We start from the raw sequence: 23,636 nt of genomic DNA on the forward strand, positions 1-23,636 counted from the left end.
CCTGTATTATAAAATATCCTTTCTATTTTATTCAGCTATGTTCAATTGTATTGTTCTTACTATAAAATAATATAAAATAATGCCATGGAAATTATAATTCCCTGCTAAATGAACTAGTGTAGCCCACAGCCATATGGCATAGCCAGATCAGGGCCTAACATAAGGACGACTCAGAATATGCTGTTTTGTTCTTCTGAAATAGGCAACATTTTCTTCACATCATGCTTCTTTAGACCTGCCTAATATAAATAATGGAGTTATTGTGATGGTGTAGGCTATATTAAATTGATTTATTATACTTTTTTAAATGTAGATGTTCCAAAGGTCTGCATCAGTGGCTTGTAGATTATGCGTGGAAGCCGGAGATGCTAAACGTGTTTATGTTAATTGGTGGTCAATTACCGTGAAACCAGCAGTTATTTGCATGACAATGACCGGCTGACAATAGGGACACCTATACATTTGGCAGCCAAGCACAAGTTATCAGTGTAGCCTATTATCGTCTAGAAGTTGAAATATCTTCACGCCTAGAATAAAAATCTCCACGCTAGGCTTCCGTTAGTCAGTTAAATGAAAAATATATATATAATTACAGCGGGCCGTTTGGAAAAACGAATCCTGTGCGAATCATCTTCTGGAATAATGGACAATAATTACATAAAGACATCTAGTAATACTAGTCTCGTCCGAATAGGGCTATACAGTGAGAGAAAAAAGTATTTGATCCCCTGCTGATTTTGTACGTTTGCCCACTGACAAAGAAATGATCAGTCTATAATTTTAATGGTAGGTATATTTGAACAGTGAGAGACAGAATAACAACAACAACATCCAGAAAAACGCATGTCTCAAATGTTATGAATTGATTTGCATTTTAATGAGGGAAATAAGTATTTGACCCCTCTGCAAAACATGACTTAGTACTTGGTGGCAAAACCCTTGTTGGCAATCACAGAGGTCAGACGTTTCTTGTAGTTGGCCACCAGGTTTGCACACATCTCAGGAGGGATTTTGTTCCACTCCTCTTTGCAGATCTTCTCCAAATCATTAAGGTTTCGAGGCTGACGTTTGGCAACTCGAACCTTCAGCTCCCTCCACATATTTTCTATGGGATTAAGGTCTGGAGACTGGCTAGGCCACTCCAGGACCTTAATGTGCTTCTTCTTGAGCCACTCCTTTGTTGCCTTGGCTGTGTGTTTTGGGTCATTGTCATGCTGGAATATCCATCCACGACCCATTTTCAATGCCCTGGCTGAGGGAAGGAGTTCTCACCCAAGATTTGACGGTACATGGCCCCGTCCATCGTCCCTTTGATGCGGTGAAGTTGTCCTGTCCCCTTAGCAGAAAAACAACCCCAAAGCATAATGTTTCCACCTCCATGTTTGACGGTGGGGATGGTGTTCTAGGGGTCTTAGGCAGCATTCCTCCTCCTCCAAACACTCGAGTTGAGTTGATGCCAAAGAGCTCGATTTTGGTCTCATCTGACCACAACACTTTCACCTAGTTCTCCTCTGAATCATTCAGATGTTCATTGGCAAACTTCAGACGGTCCTGTAATGAGCTTTCTTGAGCAGGGTGACCTTGCGGGCGCTGCAGGATTTCAGTCCTTCACGGCGTAGTGTGTTACCAATTGTTGTCTTGGTGACTATGGTCCCAGCTGCCTTGAGATCATTGACAAGATCCTCCCTTGTAGTTCTGGGCTGATTCCTCACCGTTCTCACAATCATTGCAACTCCACGAGGTGAAATCTTGCATGGAGCCCCAGGCCGAGGGAGATTGACAGTTATTTTGTGTTTCTTCCATTTGCGAATAATCGCACCAACTGTTGTCACCTTCTCACCAAGCTGCTTGGCGATGTTCTTGTAGCCCATTCCAGCCTTGTGTAGGTCTACAATCTTGTCCCTGACATCCTTGGAGAGCTCTTTGGTCTTGGCCATGGTGGAGAGTTTGGAATCTGATTGATTGATTGCTTCTGTGGACAGGTGTCTTTTTATACAGGTAACAAGCTGAGATTAGAAGCACTCTCTTTAAGAGTGTGCTCCTAATCTCAGCTCGTTACCTGTATAAAGGACACCTGGGAGCCAGAAATCTTTCTGATTTGAGAGGGGATCAAATACTTATTTCCCTCATTAAAATGCAAATCAATTTATAACATTTTTGACATGCGTTTTTCTGGATTGTTTTGTTGTTATTCTGTCTCTCACTGTTCAAATAAACCTACCATTAAAATTATAGACTGATCATTTTTTTGTCAGTGGGCAAACGTACAAAATCAGCAGGGGATCAAATACTTTTTTCCCTCACTGTATAACACGGCAAAGAATTGGCTTATTGGCGCAGCATCATCCCGTGGGATGTGTCAAGGGTGCGTACAGCAGAAATATCACTGAAATATTCTAGTTCCTACACAGTATTCAAACAAAAGAAGCCTTTTATAAGTTGATAAGCAAGTGGGCATCATCAGGTTCATACCAGTCCTCCCTAGAACGCAAAATTAGTTTTCCTAGTTCCTAGTAGGACTCTGCAGTAATGTGGTTTGTGCGCAGCCATTTCAGTGTGTTTTGGGAGTCGAGCAAAAGTCGACACCCTTATGAAGGGAATCTGATACCTTGAAGTTAAGGTTTAAAATACTGAGTGTCTGGTGCTTCTCTCTTCAATACAGTTTTCAGTTGGCTCTTTCTCATTCAACTGACTAGGCTACTCTTATACAATTCTAAATAGCCAACATACTAAAACAACAATTTGTAAAAAGGTATAAATTATGGTCTTATCTCATAAATACTTTCTCATTTCATTCTCAACATACACTATATATATACAAAAGTATGTGGACACCCCTTCAAATTAGTGGATTCGGCTATTTCAGCCACAGCCGTTGCTGACAGGTGTATAAAATCGAGCACACAGTCATGCAATCTCCATACACAAACATTGGCAGAAGAATGTCCTTACTGAAGAGCTTCGTGACTTTCAACGTGGCACCGTCATATGATGCCACCTTTCCAACAAGTCAGTTCGTCAAATGTCTGCCCTGCTAGAGCTGCCCCGGTCAATTGTAAGTGCTGTTATTGTGAAGTGGAAACATCTAGGAGCAACAACGGCTCAGCCGCGAAGTGGTAGGCCACACAAGCTCACAGAACGGGACCGCCGAGTACTGAAGCACATAGCGTGTAAAAATAATCTGTCCTCGGTTGCAACGCTCACTACCAAGATCCAAACTGCCTCTGGAAGCAACGTCAGCACAAGAACTGTTCGTCGGGAGCTTCATGAAATTGGTTTCCATGGCCGAGCAGCCGCACACAAGCTTAAGATCAATATACGCAATGCCAAGCGTTGGCTGGAGTGGTGTAAAGCTCGCCGCCGTTGGAATCTGGAGCAGTGGAAACTTGTTCTCTGGAGTGATGAATCATGCTTCACCATCTGGGAGTCCGACAGACAAATCTGGGTTTGGCGAATGCCAGGAGAACGCTACCTGCCCGAATGCATAGTGGACTGTAAAGTTTTGTGGAGGAGGAATAATGGTATGGGGCTGTTTTTCATGGTTCGGGCTAGGCCCCTTAGTTCCAGTGAAGGGAAATCGTAACGCTACAGCATACAGTTACATTCTAGATGATTCTCTGCTTCCAACTTTGTGCCAACAGTTTGGGGAAGGCCCTTTTCTGTTTTAGCACGACAATGCCCCCGTGCACAAGGCGAGATCCATACAGAAATAGTTTGTTGAGATTGGTGTGGAAGAACTTGACTGGCCTGCACAGAGCCCTGACCTCAACCCCATCGAACACCTTTGGGATGAATTGGCACGCTGACTTCGAGCCAGGCCTAATTGCCCAACATCGGTGCCCGACCTCACTAATGCTGTTGTGGCAGAGTGGCGGCTGTTCTAGCAGCAAAGGGGGGTCCAACTCCATATTAATGCCCATGATTTTAGAATGAAATGTTCGACAAGCATGACTTTTGGTCATGTAGTGTATCGCTAACAGCAAGTTACTATGTTTCCCTTTGTTTACACTCTCTGTGTGAATGTTCGTTGGAGTCCTCTGTCAGCATGACTGACTGGAGCTAATGTTAGCTTCTATGCTAACAGACGTTTATAAAAGAATGAACCTATCAAAACGTCATAAAAAAATAACTATCATTACACTCTGCTTAACTTGGTGTTTCATATCCTGTGCTTTATAACTCGCACGCTGAAGATGAGGTTTAAAATCATTTGTTTATCTGGTGCTTCTCTCTTCAGTTGGCTCTCTCATTCATCTTCAGTTTGCTCTCTCAGGCTAGTGCTAGAGCCACTGTAGAGCGAGAGTGCGTGAAGCAACCACTAGAGTGAGCGGCTCCCTCTGTGTGCCGAAACAAGCAAAACACCCCTTGACTACAAATAAATGATTACAAAATGCCAAAGATTAGGCTACCATATAGCTCACACTCCCACACAGGGAACACAAACATGAGAAGAAACTGTACTATTAATACAGAAAGTATTACCCCTTTTTGACAGCAACTATTGTCCTTTTTATTTTATGTTACATTTACATTTTAGTCATTTAGCAGACGCTCTTATCCAGAGCAACTTACAGTTAGTGAATACATATTTTTATTTTATTTTTATACTGGCCCCCTGTGGGAATCGAACCCACAACCCTGGCGTTGCAAACGCCATGCTCTATCAACTGAGCTACATCCCTGCCGGCCATTCCCTCCCCTACCCTGGACGACGCTGGGCCAATTGTGCGCCGCCCATGAGTCTCCCGGTCGCGGCCGGCTGCGACAGAGCCTGGATTCGAACCAGGATCTCTAGTGGCACAGTTAGCACTGCGATGCAGCGCCATAGACCACTGCGCCACTCAGGAGACAAACTAGGACCAACAATAGTAGCCTAATGCCTCTGACTTTATCGGAAACGTCCCCATAATGGTATATAAATGCATCAATATAACAACCAACCTTTTTTGAACTTGGTGGGTTTATTTATTTAATGCATTATACTGCCATTGTACCATGGTAACACACAGTTAATAAAGATGGTACCATATGATATTTTGGTCATTGTGCATTACCATGGTAGAATGTATAATGCAGGTTAAAACCATGATATTTCCATGAATTTTTATTTTTATTTTTTATTTTTATTTTTATTTTTTTGAATATAGAAGGTGATGTACAGTGCATTCGGAAACTAGTCAGACCCCTTGACTTTTTCCACATTTTGTTACATTACAGCCTTATTCTAAAATGGATTAAATACATTTTTTCCCTCCTCAATCTACACACAACACCCAATAATGACAAAGCGAAAACAGGTTTTTAGAAATTGTTGCAAATGTATACAGAAAAGTATATATACCTAATTTACATAAGTATTCAGACCCTTTGCTATGAGACTTGAAATTGAGCTCCAGTGCATCTTGTTTCCATTCATCATCCTTGAGATGTTTCTTCAACTTGATTGGAGTCCACCTGTGGTAAATTCAGTTGATTTGACATGATTTGGAAAGGCGCACACACCTGTCTATATAAGGTACCACAGTTGACAGTGCATGTCAGAGCAAAAACCAAGCCATGAGGTTGAAGGAATTGTTGGTAGTGCTCCGAGACAGGATTGTGTCATGGCACAGATCTGGGGAAGGGTACCAAAAACATTTCTGCAGCATTGAAGGTCCCCAAGAACACAGTAGCCTCCATCATTCTTAAATGGAAGAAGTTTGGAACCACCAAGACTCTTCCTAGAGCTGTCCGCCCAGCCAAACTGAGCAATCGACGGAGAAGGGCCTTGGTCAGGGAGGTGATCAAGAACCTGATGGTCACTCTGACAAAGCTCCAGAGTTCCTCTGTGGAGATGGGGGAACCTTCCAGAAGGACAACCATCTCTGCAGCACTCCACCAATCAGGCCTTTATGGTAGAGTGGCCAGACGGAAGCCACTCCTCAGTAAAAGGCACATGACAGCCTGCTTGGAGCTTGCCAAAAGGCACCTAAAGACTCTCAGACCATGAGAAACAATATTCTCTGGTGTGATGAAATCAAGATTGAACTCTTTGGCCTGAATGCCAAGCATCACATCTGGAGGAAACCTGGCACCATCCCTACGGTGAAGCATGGTGGTGGCAGCATCATGCTGTGGGGATGTTTTTCAGCGGCAGGGACTAGTCAGGATCGAAGGAAAGATGAACAGAGCAAAGTGCAGAGAGATCTGTGATGAAAACCTGCTCCAGAGCACTCAGGACCACAGACTGGGGCACAGGTTCACCTTCCAATAAGACAACAACCCTAAGCACACAGCCAAGACAATGCAGGACTGGCTTCGGGACAAGTCTCTGAATGTCCTTGAGGGGCCCAGCCAGAGCCTGGACTTGAACCCGATCGAACATCTCTGGAGAGACCTGAAAATAGCTGTGCAGCAACGCTCCCCATCTAACCTGACATCTAACATTTCTAAAACCCGGTTTTTGCTTTGTCATTATGGGATATTGTGTGTAGATTTATGAGGGGAAAAAACAATTTAATCCATTTTAGAATAAGGCTGAATGCTTTCCGAATGCACTGTATATTTTAAGAATATAATGGAATATAACAGACCATTTTCTTTCTCTTAAAATGATAACCTTACAGTGTAACAACAGTTTTAGTTAGTAATAAACTACGGTCCAGTTACAGCTTCTTCTGACAAAGTAGATTTGAAAAAAAAGTTGTTGTTTTTTAGTGTGCGCGCGGGACAGAGGAAGAGCAATTCTTACACTATTGTTCTAAATTCAATCCCTCTCTTCTTCTTTATCCTCATCGTTCTCATCGTGCTCCAAAGGGATAACTTGAAATAACATGATATAGATCAATTAAATAATCGAAAGGAAAAATGTGATTTATTTTTTAGCCTAGTGGATATAAATATTTTATGCATATCATGTGAATTAGATCTCATGTAAAATCATTATCAAAAGAGCAAGTGATACTGTAATACCAGAGTATGTTCTAATCATTTTTTTTTTTTAAACGTGTAAAGCCTTTAATACAGCATAGCAAAGTTTATAAACAGCCAGATTTGTGAAATTGCTTTATCCGACATTTTGCGGTTGCATGAGGCTTGGTGATCACAGAAACAGTAGGATATTAAACAAACACTCAAATAGGCAACAGAAGCAGGAACAGCATAGGGCTGAGTGACTCACTTATTCCTGGCTTTCGTTCAAAATAAGTTATAATATAATGCAGGGTTAAAGACACATTCTTTCTGATTGTCTTTAGCATGCAGTTTCTCCTCTCGCTACAGCTAATTTCGTTTGAAATTATAATGTGGATTATAATACATTTAATATATTTGTAGGGGTTGATGCATTTTTCATTAGGGTAAATCTGGTCTGTGATATTGAGTTAGAAATGTAAAACTTTAGAGTACTTATGCATCGAATACATTGCAAGTTTGCCCTTTTTTGGGCGTTAGGCTACACTCTACAATAGGACTCAACTCTGACTGACCACAGCATCGAACGGTAGTCTAAACTGTGGCACAAATTGGGGGATTTTTCACACCTAGTCGAGCTATTAGATTATCCTTTTGTAAATTAATGGAGGTGTGAATCTTTGTCAGTCTCTCTCCTATCGCGCTAGAGTCCTGCATCAGGCAAAATGAATCAGCTGGCGGGTGGTCCCGGAGTTGAGCGAGAGAACTTGGGTAAATGCAATTGCGCAATACACTTGACATGTGGACTGACGATTTTTGAAAAATAGGATACTTGTCCCTTACAGCCCATTACATGAACGAAGAGTGGATGTTGTCCACCACCGAGTGGGACAGTGCAGCTCAAAACTGCAGTAAGGCCAGCTATTGGGAAAGACTACTTGTGGATCTTGTTGATTTCCTCTATGGCTTCAAGAGGCCACTGTCCACCTGGTAATTGTGTGGTTCCAAAGGATAAAGCGTCACCTTCAGATGGATGTGTGGTTTCAGAGAGAAGCCAGCTGCGAGCCTGCGTCCAGGCACGGTGGACGACATCATTTTCCTGCACAGCAATTTGAAGAAATCCTGTGATGAATGGACTGTTTTTGAAGTTATTGTTTTAGTATATTTATTTGTTGTCTAATATTAGAAGGCTCTTTAAAGCGATTTTAGTTGTCAATGTGTCGCATTGCATTGTGAAAAGAATAAATATCTGTTCTTAATTCATGGCATGGTTTCTTTTTAGCCAAATGTTGAATAGACATGCAGACAAATTTAATTAATGCAGGAAAAGAGGAATAATAGCCTACTGTCTGTAGTCATGAAAACAATTAGGCAAAATAAATTGATATAATTTTGTTAGGTAACGGATTGGCTCTCGGAACTCATTAAGAGGCGGATTCTATCGTCAATATAATAATTTATTCAGAAGGTTAAACAAATAGGTATTAGGCCCGCAGGAAATTAAATTAGATTACCAGGTTCATTTTTCATTAGATTATAATAATCCATGCCTTCTGGGAATGTTATAAAGTCCAAAAGTTATGGGTGGAGTTAGAATTTGTCTGTCGGGAGTATTACAATGGAAATTAACTTTCAATCTACACACAATACCCCATAATGACAAAGCAAAAACAGGTCTTTAGAAATATTTGCACATGAAAAAAATATTTAAAAAGTATTCAGACCCTTTACTCAGTACTTTGTTGAAGCACCTTTGGCAGCGATTACAGCCTCAAGTCTTCTTGGGTATGACGCTACAAGCTTGGTACACCTGTATTTGAGGAGTTTCTCCCATTTCTCTCTGCAGATCCTCTCTAGCTCTGTCAGGTTGGATGGGGAGCGTTGCTGCACAGCTATTTTCAGGTCTCTCCAGAGATGTTCGATCAGGTTCAAGTCCGGGCTCTGGCTGGGCCACTCAAGGACATTCAGAGACTTGTCCCCGAAGCCACTCCTGCGTTGTCTTGGCTGTGTGTTTAGGGTCGTTGTCCTGTTGGAAGGTGAACCTTCGCCCCAGTCTGACGTCCTGAGCGCTCTGGAGCAGGTTTTCATCAAGGATCTCTCTGTACTCTGTTCATCTTTGCCTCGATCCTGACTAGTCTCCCAGTCCGTGCCACTGAAAAACATCCCCACAGCATGCTGCCACCATCATGCTTCACCATAGGGATGGTGCCAGGTTTCCTCCAGACGTGACGCTTGGCATTCAGGCCAAAGAGTTCAATCTTGATTTCATCACACCAGAGAATCTTGTTTCTCATGGTCTGAGAGTCTTTAGGTGCCTTTTGGCAAACTTCAAGTGGGCTGTCATGTGCCTTTTACTGAGGAGTGGCTTCCGTCTGGCCACTCTACCAAAAAGGCCTGATTGGTGGAGTGCTGCAGAGATGGTTGTCCTTCTGCAAGGTTCTCCCATCTCCACAGAGGAACTATGGAGCTCTGTCAGAGTGACCTCCCTGACCAAGGCCCTTCTCCCCCGATTGCTCAGTTTGGCTGGTCGGCAAGCTCTAGGAAGAGTCTTGGTGGTTCCAAACTTCTTCCATTTAAGAATGATGGAGGCCACTGTGTTCTTGGGGACCTTCAATGCTGCAGAAATGTTTTTGGTACCCTTCCCCAGATCTGTGGCTTGATACAATCCTGTCTAGGAGCTCTACGGACAATTCCTTCATCCTCATGGCTTGGTTTTTGCTCTGACATGCACTGTTAACCAGGGGACATTATATACTGTTGAAGTCGGAAGTTTACATACACTTAGGTTGGAGTCATTAAAACTCGTTTTTCAACCACTCCACAAATTTCTTGTTAACAAACTATAGTTTTGGCAAGTCGATTAGGACATCTACTTTGTGCATGATACAAGTAATCTTTCCAACAATTGTTTAAAGACAGATTATTTCACTTATAATTCACAATTCCAGTGGGTCAGAAGTTTACAAACACTAAGTTGACTGTGCCTTTAAACAGCTTGGAAAATTCCAGAAAATGTAATTGCTTTAGAAGCTTCTGATGGGCTAATTGACATCATTTCAGTCAATTGGAGGTGTACCTGTGGATGTATTTCAAGGCCTACCTTCAAACTCAGTGCCTCTTTGCTTGACATCATGGGAAAATCATAATAAATCAGCCAAGACCTCAGAAAAGAAATTGTAGACCACAACAAGTCTGGTTCATCATTGGGAGCAATTTCCAAATGCCTGAAGGTACCACGAACATCTGTACAAACAATAGTACGCAAGTATAAACACCATGGGACCACGCAGCCGTCATACCACTCAGGAAGGAGATGCGTTCTGTCTCCTAGAGATGAATGCACTTTGGTGCGAAAAGTGCAAATCAATCCCGGAACAACAGCAAAGGACCTTGTGAAGATGCTGGAGGAAACAGGTACAAAAGTATCTGTATCCACAGTAAAACAAGTCCTATATCGACATAACCTGAAAGGCCGCTCAGCAAGGAAGCAGCCACTGCTCCAAAACCGCCATAAAAAAGCCAGACTACGGTTTGCAACTGCACATGGGGACAAAGATCAAACTTTTTGGAGAGATGTTCTCTGGTCTGATGAAACAAAAATAGAACTGTTTGGCCATAATGACCATCGTTATGTTTGGATGAAAAAGGGGTAGGCTTGCAAGCCGAAGAGCACCATCCCAACCGTGAAGCACGGGGGTGGCAGCATCATGCTGTGGGGGTGCTTTGCTGCAGGAGGGACTGGTGCACTTCACAAAATAGATGGCACCATGAGGAAGGAAAATGATGTGCATATATTTAATATATATTGAAGCAACATCTGAAGACATCAGCCATCACACAAAGCCCTGACCTCAATCCTATAGAAAATGTGTGGGCAGAACTGAAAAAGCGTGTGCGAGCAAGGAGGCCTACAAACCAGCTCTGTCAGGATTCACCCAACTTCACCCAACTTATTGTGGGAAGCTTGTGGAAGGCTACCCGACACGTTTGACCCAAGTTAAACTATTTAAAGGCAATGCTACCATATTCTAATTGAGTGTATGTAAACTTCTGACCCACTGGGAATGTGATGAAAGAAATAAAATATGAAAGAAATAATTCTCTCTACTATTATTCAGACATTTTCACATTCTTAAATTAAAATGGTGATCCTAACTGACCTAAGACAGGGAATTTTTACTGTGATTACATGTTTGGAATTGTGAAAAACTGAGTTTAAATGTATTTGGCTAAGGTGTATGTAAACTTCCGACTTCAACTGTTGACAAGTATGCGCCTTTCCAAATCATGTCCAATCATTTTGAATTTACCACAGGTGGGCTCCAATCAAGTTGTAGAAATATCTCAAGAATGATCAATGGAAACAGGATGGACCTGAGCTCAATTTCAAATCTCATGGCAAAGGGTCTGAATACTTATGTAAATGAAATTTCTAAAAGCCTGTTTTTGCTCTATCATTATGGGGTATTGTATATAGATTTCTGAGGATTATTTAAAAAAAATCCATTTTAGAATAAGGTTGTAATGTAACAATGTGGAAAAAGTCAACGCGTCTGAATACTTTCCCGAAGGCACTGTACAAGGGTGTAGTGCGATGGGTTGGACGATACTTTTCTCGTCAATCATCTTGAAAAAGTGTACTTATAAACTGAAAATCAATCAATGTCAGCCTTTAAATGCTTTATTATCCAAATGTTGAAAGTGCCTATGGGCGACGGAGAGAAACAAAATGGTGCAGTTTGAGGCCATGTGGCGGAGAGTGATGCAGGCGCTGGTGATGGGGGTTTGAGCAGGTGGGTCTGGGCAGGTGTGATGTAGTTGTCGTTTGTATGTTTTGTCCAAAAAGATCAAATTAAATAATACAAAAAAATGAAATAAGGAAAAATGACAAGCTTGCAACACGCATCTGATTATTCATTATGAATAGGATTTATTTGATTTATTTTGTTTACATTCTTCATTGTAACCACAATGTCACAAATAATTGAACACACACAACATGAGCAGATTAACTTGGTCAAAACATTTATTTATTAAAGACTATCAGAAAGAATGTTGGTACTTATTTATTTTGATCCAAAGCCACGAATGAGTGAGTCACTGCTTTATGCTGATAAATATAGCTTTATGCTGCGACATAGCCTACTAAATAGGCTAAGCCTGAAAGGAATAGATTAAATTGCCTAAACTAGTAGATTTCATAAATAAATGAAGTAGCTCAGGTCTTGAAAATATGGGCAACCTTTTTCCCCTCCCTGTCCTCGCTGGACTCTCTTTCATTCAGTTTGTTCTTCACATCAGCAAAGAAGGACTCCGTGTTTCACAAACTAACTTTATATAGAGGGGCTATCACTTTCACACTGTGGTAAATAAAGCCAGGTTGTTATTTAGAATTATTTCTGTCTGTTTTTAGAAGGTGAGAAACCAAAAGCCCACCGTGCCTATTAAAAAAAAATTGTCACTCCACATGTCAAGTGTAATTGTGCCATTGTATTTACCCAAGTTCTCTCAACTCCGGGACCACCTGCCAGCAATTATTACTTTTTTTTATTACAGGACTCTAGTGCCAGAGAAGAGAGACTCTTGGACTGTAACATTCACACCTCCAATTATTTACGAAAAGATAGTCAATTTGTGTCACAGTTCAGACTACCGATAGATCAGCATTCTAACTCCCCCTTGTGATAGTGTGATACCACAATCTGCCACCATCTACCACAAATGGTAGCGGCATAAGCTCAAACCTTTTAATTGAGGAACTGTAGTTAACTCCAAAAGTGGTTATAGTGTTGACTGCATGCTGACAGTGAATTCAGAGCCAGTCAGTGGCTAACTACACTACAACCATACTTTTGCCAGACCCCGTTAAGCAATTGTAATGACAGTCCACCACAACATACCAAACAGTTTCCTGATTAGCAAGGGGTAGTCTGTGTTTAATTTAATTGTGTATTAGAAACAAAGTTTGAGATCATTGTGTGGGGATTTCGCCAGTGGTTGAATGTGGAATTTGGCTTCCCGGGAAAATGTTGTCCGAGGTTGAAACAGTAACCAAGGAGGGCGGGGCTTAGCGAAGGGTCAATTGTTGAGGAATTGTACTTACGAACTATCTTATTAACTTTTTCTTAAAGGCCTAGTGCAGTCAACACTGAGGTTGGAATAATACTGTGAAATTGTGCAAATTATGATAATGCCCTTTTAGTCTAAGAGCTGTTTGGAAAGACTGCCTGAAATGTCAGCCTGTTTTGTTGGGATGGAGCTTTGGCCTTTCCATGGTTACATCACCATGCGGTAAATTAGTTAATAGACCAATAAGAAAGAGTTTCAAACCTCTCTGCCAATAATGGCTAGTTTTCAGTTTTCCCCTCCCCTCTCAGACCACGACCAGCAAACGACCTAGCAAAGTTATTGCTTGAGAAATTGCTATTTACTAAGAAGCAATCACAGTAAGGTACTTAATTGTTACCCAGAAATGATTTGATATTGAAATTAAAAACGGCTACATTGGGGCCTCCCGAGTGGCTCATGCCAGGCTGTGTCGCAGCCTGCCGCGATCGGGAGACCCATGAGACGGTGCACAATTGGCAGCATCGTCCGGGTTAAGGGAGTGTTTGGCCGGGTGGGATTTCCTTGTCCCATCGCGCTCTAGCGACTCCTTGTGGCGGGCCGGGCGCATGCATGCTGACTTCGGTCGCCAGTTGTACGGTGTTTCCTCCAACACATTGGTGCAGCTGGCTTCCGGGTTAAGTGTGCAGTGTGTCAAGAAGCAGTGCGGCTTGGCAGTGTCGTGTTTCGGAGGACGCATGGCTCTCGACCTTCGCCTCTCCCGAATTCATACAGAAGTTGCAGCGATGGGACAAGACTGTAACTACCAATTGGATATCACGAAATTGGGGAGAAAAAGGGGTAAAAAGTACAACCACAAAAAAAAAAAAAAAGCTTTACGTTTTTGCGTAGTGTTTTGTGAATCTAGGCCCAGGGCTTTGTCATTGAATAGACTTAAGTTATCTCTGAATTTAGATGGTGCTAATTGTTGGTTGGTTTGTTTTCCCACCAGTTTACCCCTGAGGTTCTGGATCAACATCCTGAAGAACCCCCAGTTCATCTTTGACGTTCAGGCATCAGACCATGTGGATGCTGTGCTGTCTGTCATAGCCCAGACCTTCATGGACTCCTGTACCATCGCAGAGCACAAGCTGGGCAGGGTGAGCAAACACAGGGAGAGGAGAACATACGGAGGATGCTAAGGGGGAACGGAAGGTCTAGCAGAAAATAAGGGAGAGTAGAGATGCCAGGGGTTTTGAAAGAAAGGATACTAGATAAAGAACGAGAGCATGCAGGTTCTAAACATTCATGTAACCATACCGTGTTTTGAGTATAACATGTACATTTTTCCCCCTCTAGGACTCTCCTATCAACAAGTTGTTGTATGCCAGAGATATCCCACGGTACAAGCAGATGGTAGAGAGGTGAGAATACACCAGGCTCTTGCCCTCCTGACCCTGTGTGTGAAAGACTGGCAGAGCAGAGAGGGCACAGCCAATGTGTCCGTGCCATGCAGCGGCCACACTGAGCCTGCAGGGCTTCTTCTACAGAGAGTCTGTCTGGCAGCACGCTGCACACACCATTGCTGTAGCTATACACTATGGTTGAGGGAACTCAGTCAGACAAATTATATTGTAGTCATTAGCATGAAATGGATTTCGTAAAGGAAACACCATGGATTCGTTTAACCATTTATTAGAAAAGATTAACAATACATTAGGTCTTGGGGATTGGCTCTGCTCCTTCAGGGTAGCTCAATGCCAGAGCAAAGCTTCACTATATAATAAAATAACTACAGGCAGTGAGCAGGGTATTATATACCACTCCCCCTGCAGGAAGGAAAATGGAACCAAAGAGGTGGAGGCTGGGGTGGTGGTGGTGGGTAGCAAGAACAAGCAAACTCATACTAGCAGTAGCAGAAAGCGGCAGAGGATGTGTGAGCAGAACCTGGTCAGTTTAAATAGACCGCCATATTAAGTATGAAGTCTTAGCATCTGATCTGCACCAATCTCAGGCAGGTTAGCATTTTTCGTCATTAATCTTGTTCTGGAGGCAGCTCTGCTGTGGTCACTAGCTGACAAAAAGCTAATTTTTGTTTTCATTAATTTGTACAATAAAGCTGGCTCATATTGCGGAAATCGCTCAGATCTACCTCAAGGACAAGACTCATCCAAATAAACATCAACCTGCCAATCTCAGCTGATGCATATAATTGGGTTTCCCTTCTGAACCAGCTTCGCTTTATGAATGAGTGGTGTATGAGTGTATAGCATATGGATTTTATGAAGGGTGCACTAATCTGAGATTTCCATTCCCTCTCTACTTCTGTCTCTCTTTTCAGATACTATGCAGACATCAGGCAGACCATTTCTGCCAGTGACCAGGAAATGAATTCTGCTCTTGCAGAACTGTCTCGAGTATGTAACATAATTATTTATTTTTTTAACTACACCGTGGTGCATGTTTGAGGTTCATTTCCTGCTGTAGGCGTTTTCCGTTTAATCTTTGGTTGTTTTTACATAGAGCACTTAGAAGTTATGAACCAAAGTTTTAGTATTTCCACCTTTCTTTACAGAATTATGCTGGTGAGGTGAACTACCTTGTGGCCCTGCATGAGCTGTACAAGTACATCAACAAGTACTACGATCAGGTGAGTCCAACATTTCTATCCATTGGTTTTTGAGGCCCATGCTTGTAATTTCTATTTGATGTCAAGCTAGTTGAGATGAACTTAACCTGTTATTGGTACTGTCTCCTTCCAGATCATCACTGCTCTAGAGGAGGACCCTACAGCTCAGAAGATGCAGTTGGGCTACAGGCTCCAGCAGATCGCGGCTGCCGTGGAGAATAAAGTCACAGACCTATGATAAGAGTGGCCCTGAGACGGGACAGGCCGAGACCCTGAGGAAAAGACAGCTGCTGAGAGGAGTAGTCTGAAATGAAAATAATGTGTGAAAAGGAAAAAGACTCAGTGAAAGGAACCTTGTGCATACAGGGTGTGATTTCCCTCTCTTTTTGGCAGACTGAAGGAAGCAAAGAAGGTTGAGGGGCACTCAAAGTGGTGCCCTTCTCTTTTGGCCATATCCGTGTGGAGTTACTGTGCGTAGATTCTCCTGACGAGCTGCACAGGACATTTCCATAGCAACCTGACTCCATTTATCCGCTACTACTCAGTGTGTAGATACATAGACATCCTGAGTAAGTGAGCAAAGCCCTGTTGAACTCTCTGGACTGCTGCAGAGTTTCTGCAACACAAACTCAACGTCTTACTGGGAGGAAATGGATGGATAAATCTTACAGCACTAACATTTATTGAATAGCACTTAGTGCATTGACGCTATTGTCATTCACTTGCTAATGCCTTCTGTTCCTTGAATCATGTTTTCAAAGTCTTACTTTTCTGGTATAACTATCCTTTGCAGACAATGTGTGAGGTAGTATTGTCTTCACTCTTCCTTTTCACTCCCCATCAATGTCTATGTCGATCCACAAACATTTTTCTGCTTCATGTAGTTGGACACTAAAGAACAGACTGCTTTCAATACATTGTGAAAATGTTAGGTACTCCATGTGCTGGCTTTTATGATCACCCAGATTTGATATTGTCTGATTTGAATGTTCCTTTCCAAAATTATGTGTAATGTACAAGTAATTTTTTTGCATTTCTCATGGTAATTCTACGGTTCCCTATAATTGCAGTAGCCAAGCTGATATTTTCCGTCCTAATGCTGAGATAATGATAGACATCTCTAGCCTAAACCTCCAGAGAGAAATCTCAGCTAGTTCATGTTAAATCTGCAGAATGTTCCCTTCTCTTAGCACTGTGCCAGACTTCACTACTACACTACACATTATCTTTAAATGGCAGACCAGAAGGTGCTCTCAGATAAGGTGTATTTTGTGAGCACAGGATCTAGTAATCAAACACAACAATTCACAGAACAGAATGTTTGTTTTAGAAAATGGATGGTTATGATGTAAAGGAAGTTTGAAGTTGTGACCAATATGACATTTTCTGTCAACACTGTGGGATGCGACAACTAACAATCAACAGTTGTTCCGGTTCACAGGTTATTCGACACTGATTATTTGAACAAATCACGAATTAGCAGGGTGTGCGTGTCTTTCGAAATTCGGAAGGGGGGGGTGACATTTGGCCCATAGACTTGAAAGAAACTTATAGAGAAAGGGGGTGGAGCTACCGTTCTACTTCCACTCCTCATTCTAGTATCTGACGCAATTACTTGAGATTTTAGTTCTGGGTGTCCGAGATTCGTATAGTTTTAAAGGTTGAGCGAAATGAGTTTGAGATTGGCAATATAATATTGTTTATCTCATAAAAGCGTGACATGTTTTTAGTCTCAACAATGAATCCTTTTGCCCAAGACTTCATCACTGACCTCTTTATGACTGAAATTAAACGGTAGCCCTATTGTTTGAGTTTCACTAATACAACATTTTAACCCTCAAGCTACTGACTGGGGTCATTTTGACCCCATAGGCGTATTTGTTATCATAGCCCAAAGGTGGTTTATAAAATTCTTCAAATTTGCCATGACTTTGTCAATTAACTTGTTCTTAACAAATCTAAATCCCATGTTTAGTGTTTCTGTATCATTATAGGGGTCATTCCACCAAGTCGATGCCTTTTTGGATGTGTAATTTTGTGAAAACAAATGTTCGATTTCACTTCATTTTAACATTCTGTCATAAAGAGCACATGTTCAACTTAATTAAAAAATGTGTTTTCCCATCTCAATAGGTAAAAAAAAAAATACTATAGTAAGTGCCAAATATATTAACATGGTTGACTGTAACAGGGTTAACGATTTCGTCTTAAATCAGCCATAAATCTCCTTGTGACAGGGGGAATGGAAGCTTGTTCTGTGCAACAGGGAGGGGCAATTGAGTGCAAGCTTCACCATTTAAAAAAATATATTGTTAAAACATTTCTAGTGTGTTTATCTATGGGTAACAGGGTTGACATGTTATGCTCGACCCACTCAGTTTTCCACCTCAAAACACCCAAAAATTGCCAAAAAGAGTAGAACCTGTTCACCTGCTTTTACACTGATGTCACTATCAGATGTTCAATGTTTCTTTTGTAAAAAATATTTTAAAAGGCATAGTTTCCCCATTTAAAAACAAGAGTTCAGTTCGCGTAACAGGGTTCACCTTAAAATGAGGGACAGGTTTTTTTTTAACCTTAAAATGAATCACTAATCACATTAAATAAATAATCTTCAGGAATGACATTGTCAAAGCAACAAAATAACCAGGGCTACACAATCATGGTGAAATATTCCTGGAAGTCACAGAGGATGCATGGAGGGACATGTCAAAATGCAGAATTTTGGCACTTTAACAAGTCTTTATTCATATACAAAATATGCTTTATTGAATTGTGCATGTGGTCTATATTAAAGGGCACGTCATTGAATATAACAGGCTTTTAAAATTCAATATTGGTGCAAAAGTTCTACTTAAAATGTCAAAGGGACACAAAAGGCACTTATTTCGTGGAACAACCCATGGACTTTTCAGAAATTCAATTCCTTTGGGGTAATTTTGACCCCAGCCAAAAACACAAAATATTGTCTATAGTAATTTGATTTTTAAAAATGACCTTTTATTTTAATCAAGGTTTCTCTAGAGACATAAATACAAGTTATGCATAGCGTGGAGGGGGACCTGTATCAGTGATTTTGATCCAATGCAGAGCTACAGCTCCCCATGTACTCGCCTAACATTGTACCTTTCTTTACCACGTATCATATGACTGTACTACAAAACCGAAATTACCTTATTTTTGTGTATATAAAAATATGCCAATGGTGTACAAAGTCTGCCAGTGGTATAAATACTTGATAGAACTGCAATAGAGAACTACGATACACTCTATCTACATAGAGCGCTATATTGGTGTGTATTCTGTGAAAAGTTGTTATTCTAGGGCAAGTTGTTATTCTAGGGCAAATACGTATCATCAGAGGATGGAGGGGGACCTGTTTGAGTGATTTTGACCAGATAGACCGATCACCTGCAGAGATGGATCACCTTATGTACTTGCCTATTGTTACAAATCAAATCAATCACATTTTATTTGTCACATGCTTCGTAGACAACCGGTGTAGACTAACAGTGAAATGCTCACTTACGAGTCCTTTTCCAACAATGCAGAGTTAAATATTTTTTAAAAATTGTGACACGAGGAATAAATACACAGTGAATAACAAATAAAAATAAAGAGTAGTGGTAGCAGCAGGGTGTTTGTGTGGCATCAGTGCGTGTAATAAAATAAAGGGTAAATGCAGGTAGTCCAGGTAGCCATTTAATTAGGTATTTACCAGTCTTGTTTAAAAGTCTTATGGCTTGGGGGTATAAGATGTTCAGGGTCCTTTTGGTTCCAGACTTGGTGCATTGGTACCGCTTGCCATGCTGTAGCAGAGAGAACAGTCTGTGGCTTGGGTTGATGGAGTCTTTGACAATTGTTTGGGCCTTCCTCTGACACCGCCTGGTATAGAGGTCCTGGATGGACGGAAACCCACTACCCTAAATGAAAACACAGTGCTGTGTTGTGTATTCTCTACGGTAAATGTTATATAAATTCCTATATCCTCCAATATTCTATGGGTGCAAGCAACTTGTGATATTTTAGATGCCATATAATTTGTTTTGAGGTTACTTTGGGCATGCTTTTTGAAGCATGCTGCCATAGCCCCTTCCACTCCCATTATTTTACTAACAGCGATGGTAAGGCTGTCTGTGGGGTAAGTAAATAAAGTAAACTAAGCCATATGTTTGGTAAATTTCTTTCAGGGTCACTTTTTGAAGTGAACTGAATCATTACTGTAAAAAAATATATATAATATTTAAAATTGTGTACTGTCCCTTTAAATAGCAGTAATTTTTACCACATAAAATATAACAATTTTATATTTTCAACATTCTTTCAACTAAATTATACTATAATAGAATTGGAGAACATTTTGGAGAAAATGCTGCACATTGAATGAAGGAAACATATTTTCGTTTTTACAGAATATGCAAATTAACTTGAATTTAGTTAAAATAACAGTGTTTCGGTCTCTTTTTTTCAGATTACATTAGTTATATGTCTAATGATGCTTTGATAAGAAATAAGTTGCTATTTTGCTATGACTGTTGCTTTTTCCAATAGTTCCTTCTTGGTGTAAAAATTGACCCCAATTGGGGATCGATGTATGTAAAATATGTTGGTAGCTTGAGGGTTAAAGTCCTTTTTAGGTTTTAACATTTTTATTTATTTATTTATTTTCCTGTCTGATTGGCTGCTGGTTGGTTATCTATTTACGAAGACCAAAATATCAATGGAATTACAATGAAACCCACCGTTTGAAAGTGAGATCCGATTTCATGCAAACACCTGTCATATTCTTCTTTGGTACTGATGACATGGTCCAGAATGAATTAATTACACTGTTATTTTTTTATTTTTTTATATAAATGCAGTAGAAACTTTATGTAGGCCTATACTGGTCATGTTTTGGCTTTTGACCCTTTTTGATTTTGTTTGTGGGTTGGGTAAGGGTATACTGTACTTTTAGTCAGGTGAGTATCAAAATTACGACTCACATTACGTTCTGGGACTACTGCTTTTTGACATGTCAGTTTTGACATACATTTTTAGAAGTCAAGCTATAATAAGGGAATAGCTGTTTGTTAGTAATGTAGAGCAAGTTATGTTGGCGATAAAGTACATTTTTGTCATCTGTTGCCATGGACATTACTGTTGCTATCATTGTTTGTTTTCCTTGCTAAATTCAAGCATTATTTGTATTTCCTTGTAAATACTTCACCGATTTGTAAGTAAGCCTACCATTAGCTTTCTCTAACTGTTTGATAGGTGAAATGTAACTTAATGTGATGCAATAAAATAGTCAAAATGTCAATGTAATTTTTTATTTAAAGTGATCATTGTAGAAATACACTGCTCAAAAAAATAAAGGGAACAGTTAAACAACACAATATAACTCCAAGTCAATCACACATCTGTGAAATCAAACTGTTCACTTAGGAAGCAACACTGATTGACAATAAATTTCACATGCTGTTGTGCAAATGGAATAGACAACAGGTGGAAATTATAGGCAATTAGCAAGACACCCCCAATAAAGGACTGGTTTTGCAGGTGGTGACCACAGACCACTTCTCAGTTCCTATGCTTCCTGGCTGATGTTTTGGTTACTTTTGAATGCTTTTGGTGCTTTCACTCTAGTGGTAGCATGAGACGGAGTCTACAACCCACACAAGTGGCTCAGGTAGTGCAGCTCATCCAGGATGGCACATCAATGCGAGCTGTGGCAAGAAGGTTTGCTGTGTCTGTCAGCGTAGTGTCCAGAGCATGGAGGCGCTACCAGGAGACAGGCCAGTACATCAGGAGACGTGGAGGAGGCCGTAGGAGGGCAAGAACCCAGCAGCAGGACTGCTACCTCCACCTTTGTGCAAGGAGGAGCAGGAGGAGCACTGCCAGAGCCCTGCAAAATGACCTCCAGCAGGCCACAAATGTGCATGTGTCTGCTCAAACGGTCAGAAACAGACTCCATGAGGGTGGTATTAGGGCCTGACGTCCACAGGTGGGGGTTGTGCTTACAGCCCAACACTGTGCAGGACGTTTGGCATTTCCCAGAGAACACCAAGATTGGCAAATTCGCCACTGGCGCCCTGTGCTCTTCACAGATGAAAGCAGGTTCACACTGAGCACGTGACAGACGTGACAGAGTCTGGAGACGCCGTGGAGAACGTTCTGCTGCCTGCAACATCCTCCAGCATGACCGGTTTGGCGGTGGGTCAGTCATGGTGTGTGGTGGCATTTCTTTGGGGGGCCGCACAGCCCTCCATGTGCTCGCCAGAGGTAGCCTGACTGCCATTAGGTACCGAGATGAGATCCTCAGACCCCTTGTGAGACCATATGCTGGTGCGGTTGGCCCTGGGTTCCTCCTAATGCAAGACAATGCTAGACCTCGTGGCTGGAGTGTGTCAGCAGTTCCTGCAAGAGGAAGGCATTGATGCTATGGACTGGCCCGCCCGTTCCCCAGACCTGAATCCAATTGAGCACATCTGGGACATCATGTCTCGCTCCATCCACCAACGCCACGTTGCACCACAGACTGTCCAGGAGTTGGCGGATGCTTTAGTCCAGGTCTGGGAGGAGATCCCTCAGGAGACCATCCACCACCTCATCAGGAGCATGCCCAGGCGTTGTAGGGAGGTCATACAGGCACGTGGAGGCCACACACACTACTGAGCCTCATTTTGACTTGTTTTAAGGACATTACATCAAAGTTGGATCAGCCTGTAGTGTGGTTTTCCACTTTAATTTTGAGGGTGACTCCAAATCCAGACCTCCATGGGTTGATAAATTTGATTTCCATTGATAATTTGATTTTGTTGTCAGCACATTCAACTATGTAAAGAAAAAAGTATTTAATAAGATTATTTAATTCATTCAGATCTAGGATGTGTTATTTTAGTGTTCCCTTAATTTTTTTGAGCAGTGTATGTTGCCAGTTTAGGTATTTGAGAGTACCTCTGTTTTGCCCTCCCAATCAGTCAATCAATCAAATGTATTTATTAAGCCCTTTTAACATCACCAGATGTCACAAAGTGCTATACAGAAACCCAGCCTAAAACCCCAAAGGGCAAGCAATGCAGATGTAGAAGCACGATGGCTAGGAAAAACTCCCTAAAAAGGCAGAAACCTAGGAAGAAACCTAGAGAGGAACCAGGCTCTGAGGGGTGGCCAGTCCCCTTCTGGCTGTGCCAGGTGGAGATTATAACAGTACATGGCCATTAAGGCCAGATTTTTCTCCAAGATGTTCAAACATTCATAGATGACCAGCAGGGTCAAATAATAATCACAGTGGTTGTAGAGATTGCAACAGGTCAGTACATCAGGAATAAATGTCACTTGGCTTTTCATAGCCGGGCATTTAGAGGTTGAAATGGCAGGTGCGGTAGAGAGCGAGAGAGTTGAAAACAGCAGGTCTGGGACAAGGTAGCACGTCCGGTGAACAGGTCAGGGTTCCATAGCCGCAGGCAGAACAGTTGAAACTTGAGCAGCAGCATGACCAGGTGGACTGGGGACAGCAAGGCGTCATCAGGCCAGGTAGTCCTGAGGCATGGTCTTAGGGCTCAGGTCCTCCGGGAGGGGAGAGAGAGAATTAGAAGGAGCATTCTTAAATTCACACAGGACACCGGATAAGACAGGAGAATAACACCAGATATAACAGACTGACCCTAGCCCCCCGGCACATGCAGCATAGATGGGGGGGAGGGGGGACGCTCCACCAACTGAACTACACAAAGACCCAGTCAAGCTGGAGTTAGGCCTACCCTATATGGAGCTGGAGGTAGCTTAGTGGTTAGAGCGTTGGGCCAGTAACCAAAAGGTTGCTTGTTAAAATCCCCAAGCTGTCAAGGTGAAAAATCTGTCGATCTGCCCTTGAGCAAGGGACTTAACCCTAATTGCTCCAGGGTCGCCGTCAATAATGGCTTATCCCTGGCCGTGACCCCACTCTTTGAAGGTGTCTCAAGATATGCAGAAAATGCATTTCCATTTCACACCTTACAATCGTACAGGTTACCCACTTGTACATGCAGTGAAACAGGACTGCATGTACTTTTGGGGGCCCTAAGCAAGATTTGTTTGGGGGACCCCC

The 23,636-nt window shown here is 41.8% G+C and overlaps 1 protein-coding gene across 1 annotated transcript in view; it reads left to right on the plus strand.

Moving 5' to 3' along the window:
- LOC121545918 (plexin-B1-like) overlaps positions 1–17,697 on the plus strand; it is a 76,441-nt gene extending 58,744 nt beyond the window's left edge. Inside the window, exons 34-38 of the mRNA XM_045209423.1 lie at positions 13,949–14,096; positions 14,296–14,360; positions 15,278–15,353; positions 15,512–15,586; positions 15,699–17,697. Coding sequence (XP_045065358.1) covers positions 13,949–14,096; positions 14,296–14,360; positions 15,278–15,353; positions 15,512–15,586; positions 15,699–15,803 — 469 coding nt within the window. The 3' untranslated portion in view covers positions 15,804–17,697. The remainder of the gene's footprint in view (positions 1–13,948; positions 14,097–14,295; positions 14,361–15,277; positions 15,354–15,511; positions 15,587–15,698) is intronic.
- The last annotated feature ends 5,939 nt before the right edge of the window (positions 17,698–23,636 follow it).

This window comes from Coregonus clupeaformis, chromosome 30 (genome assembly GCF_020615455.1).
Source record: "Coregonus clupeaformis isolate EN_2021a chromosome 30, ASM2061545v1, whole genome shotgun sequence".
Taxonomy (NCBI): Eukaryota; Metazoa; Chordata; class Actinopteri; order Salmoniformes; family Salmonidae; genus Coregonus; species Coregonus clupeaformis.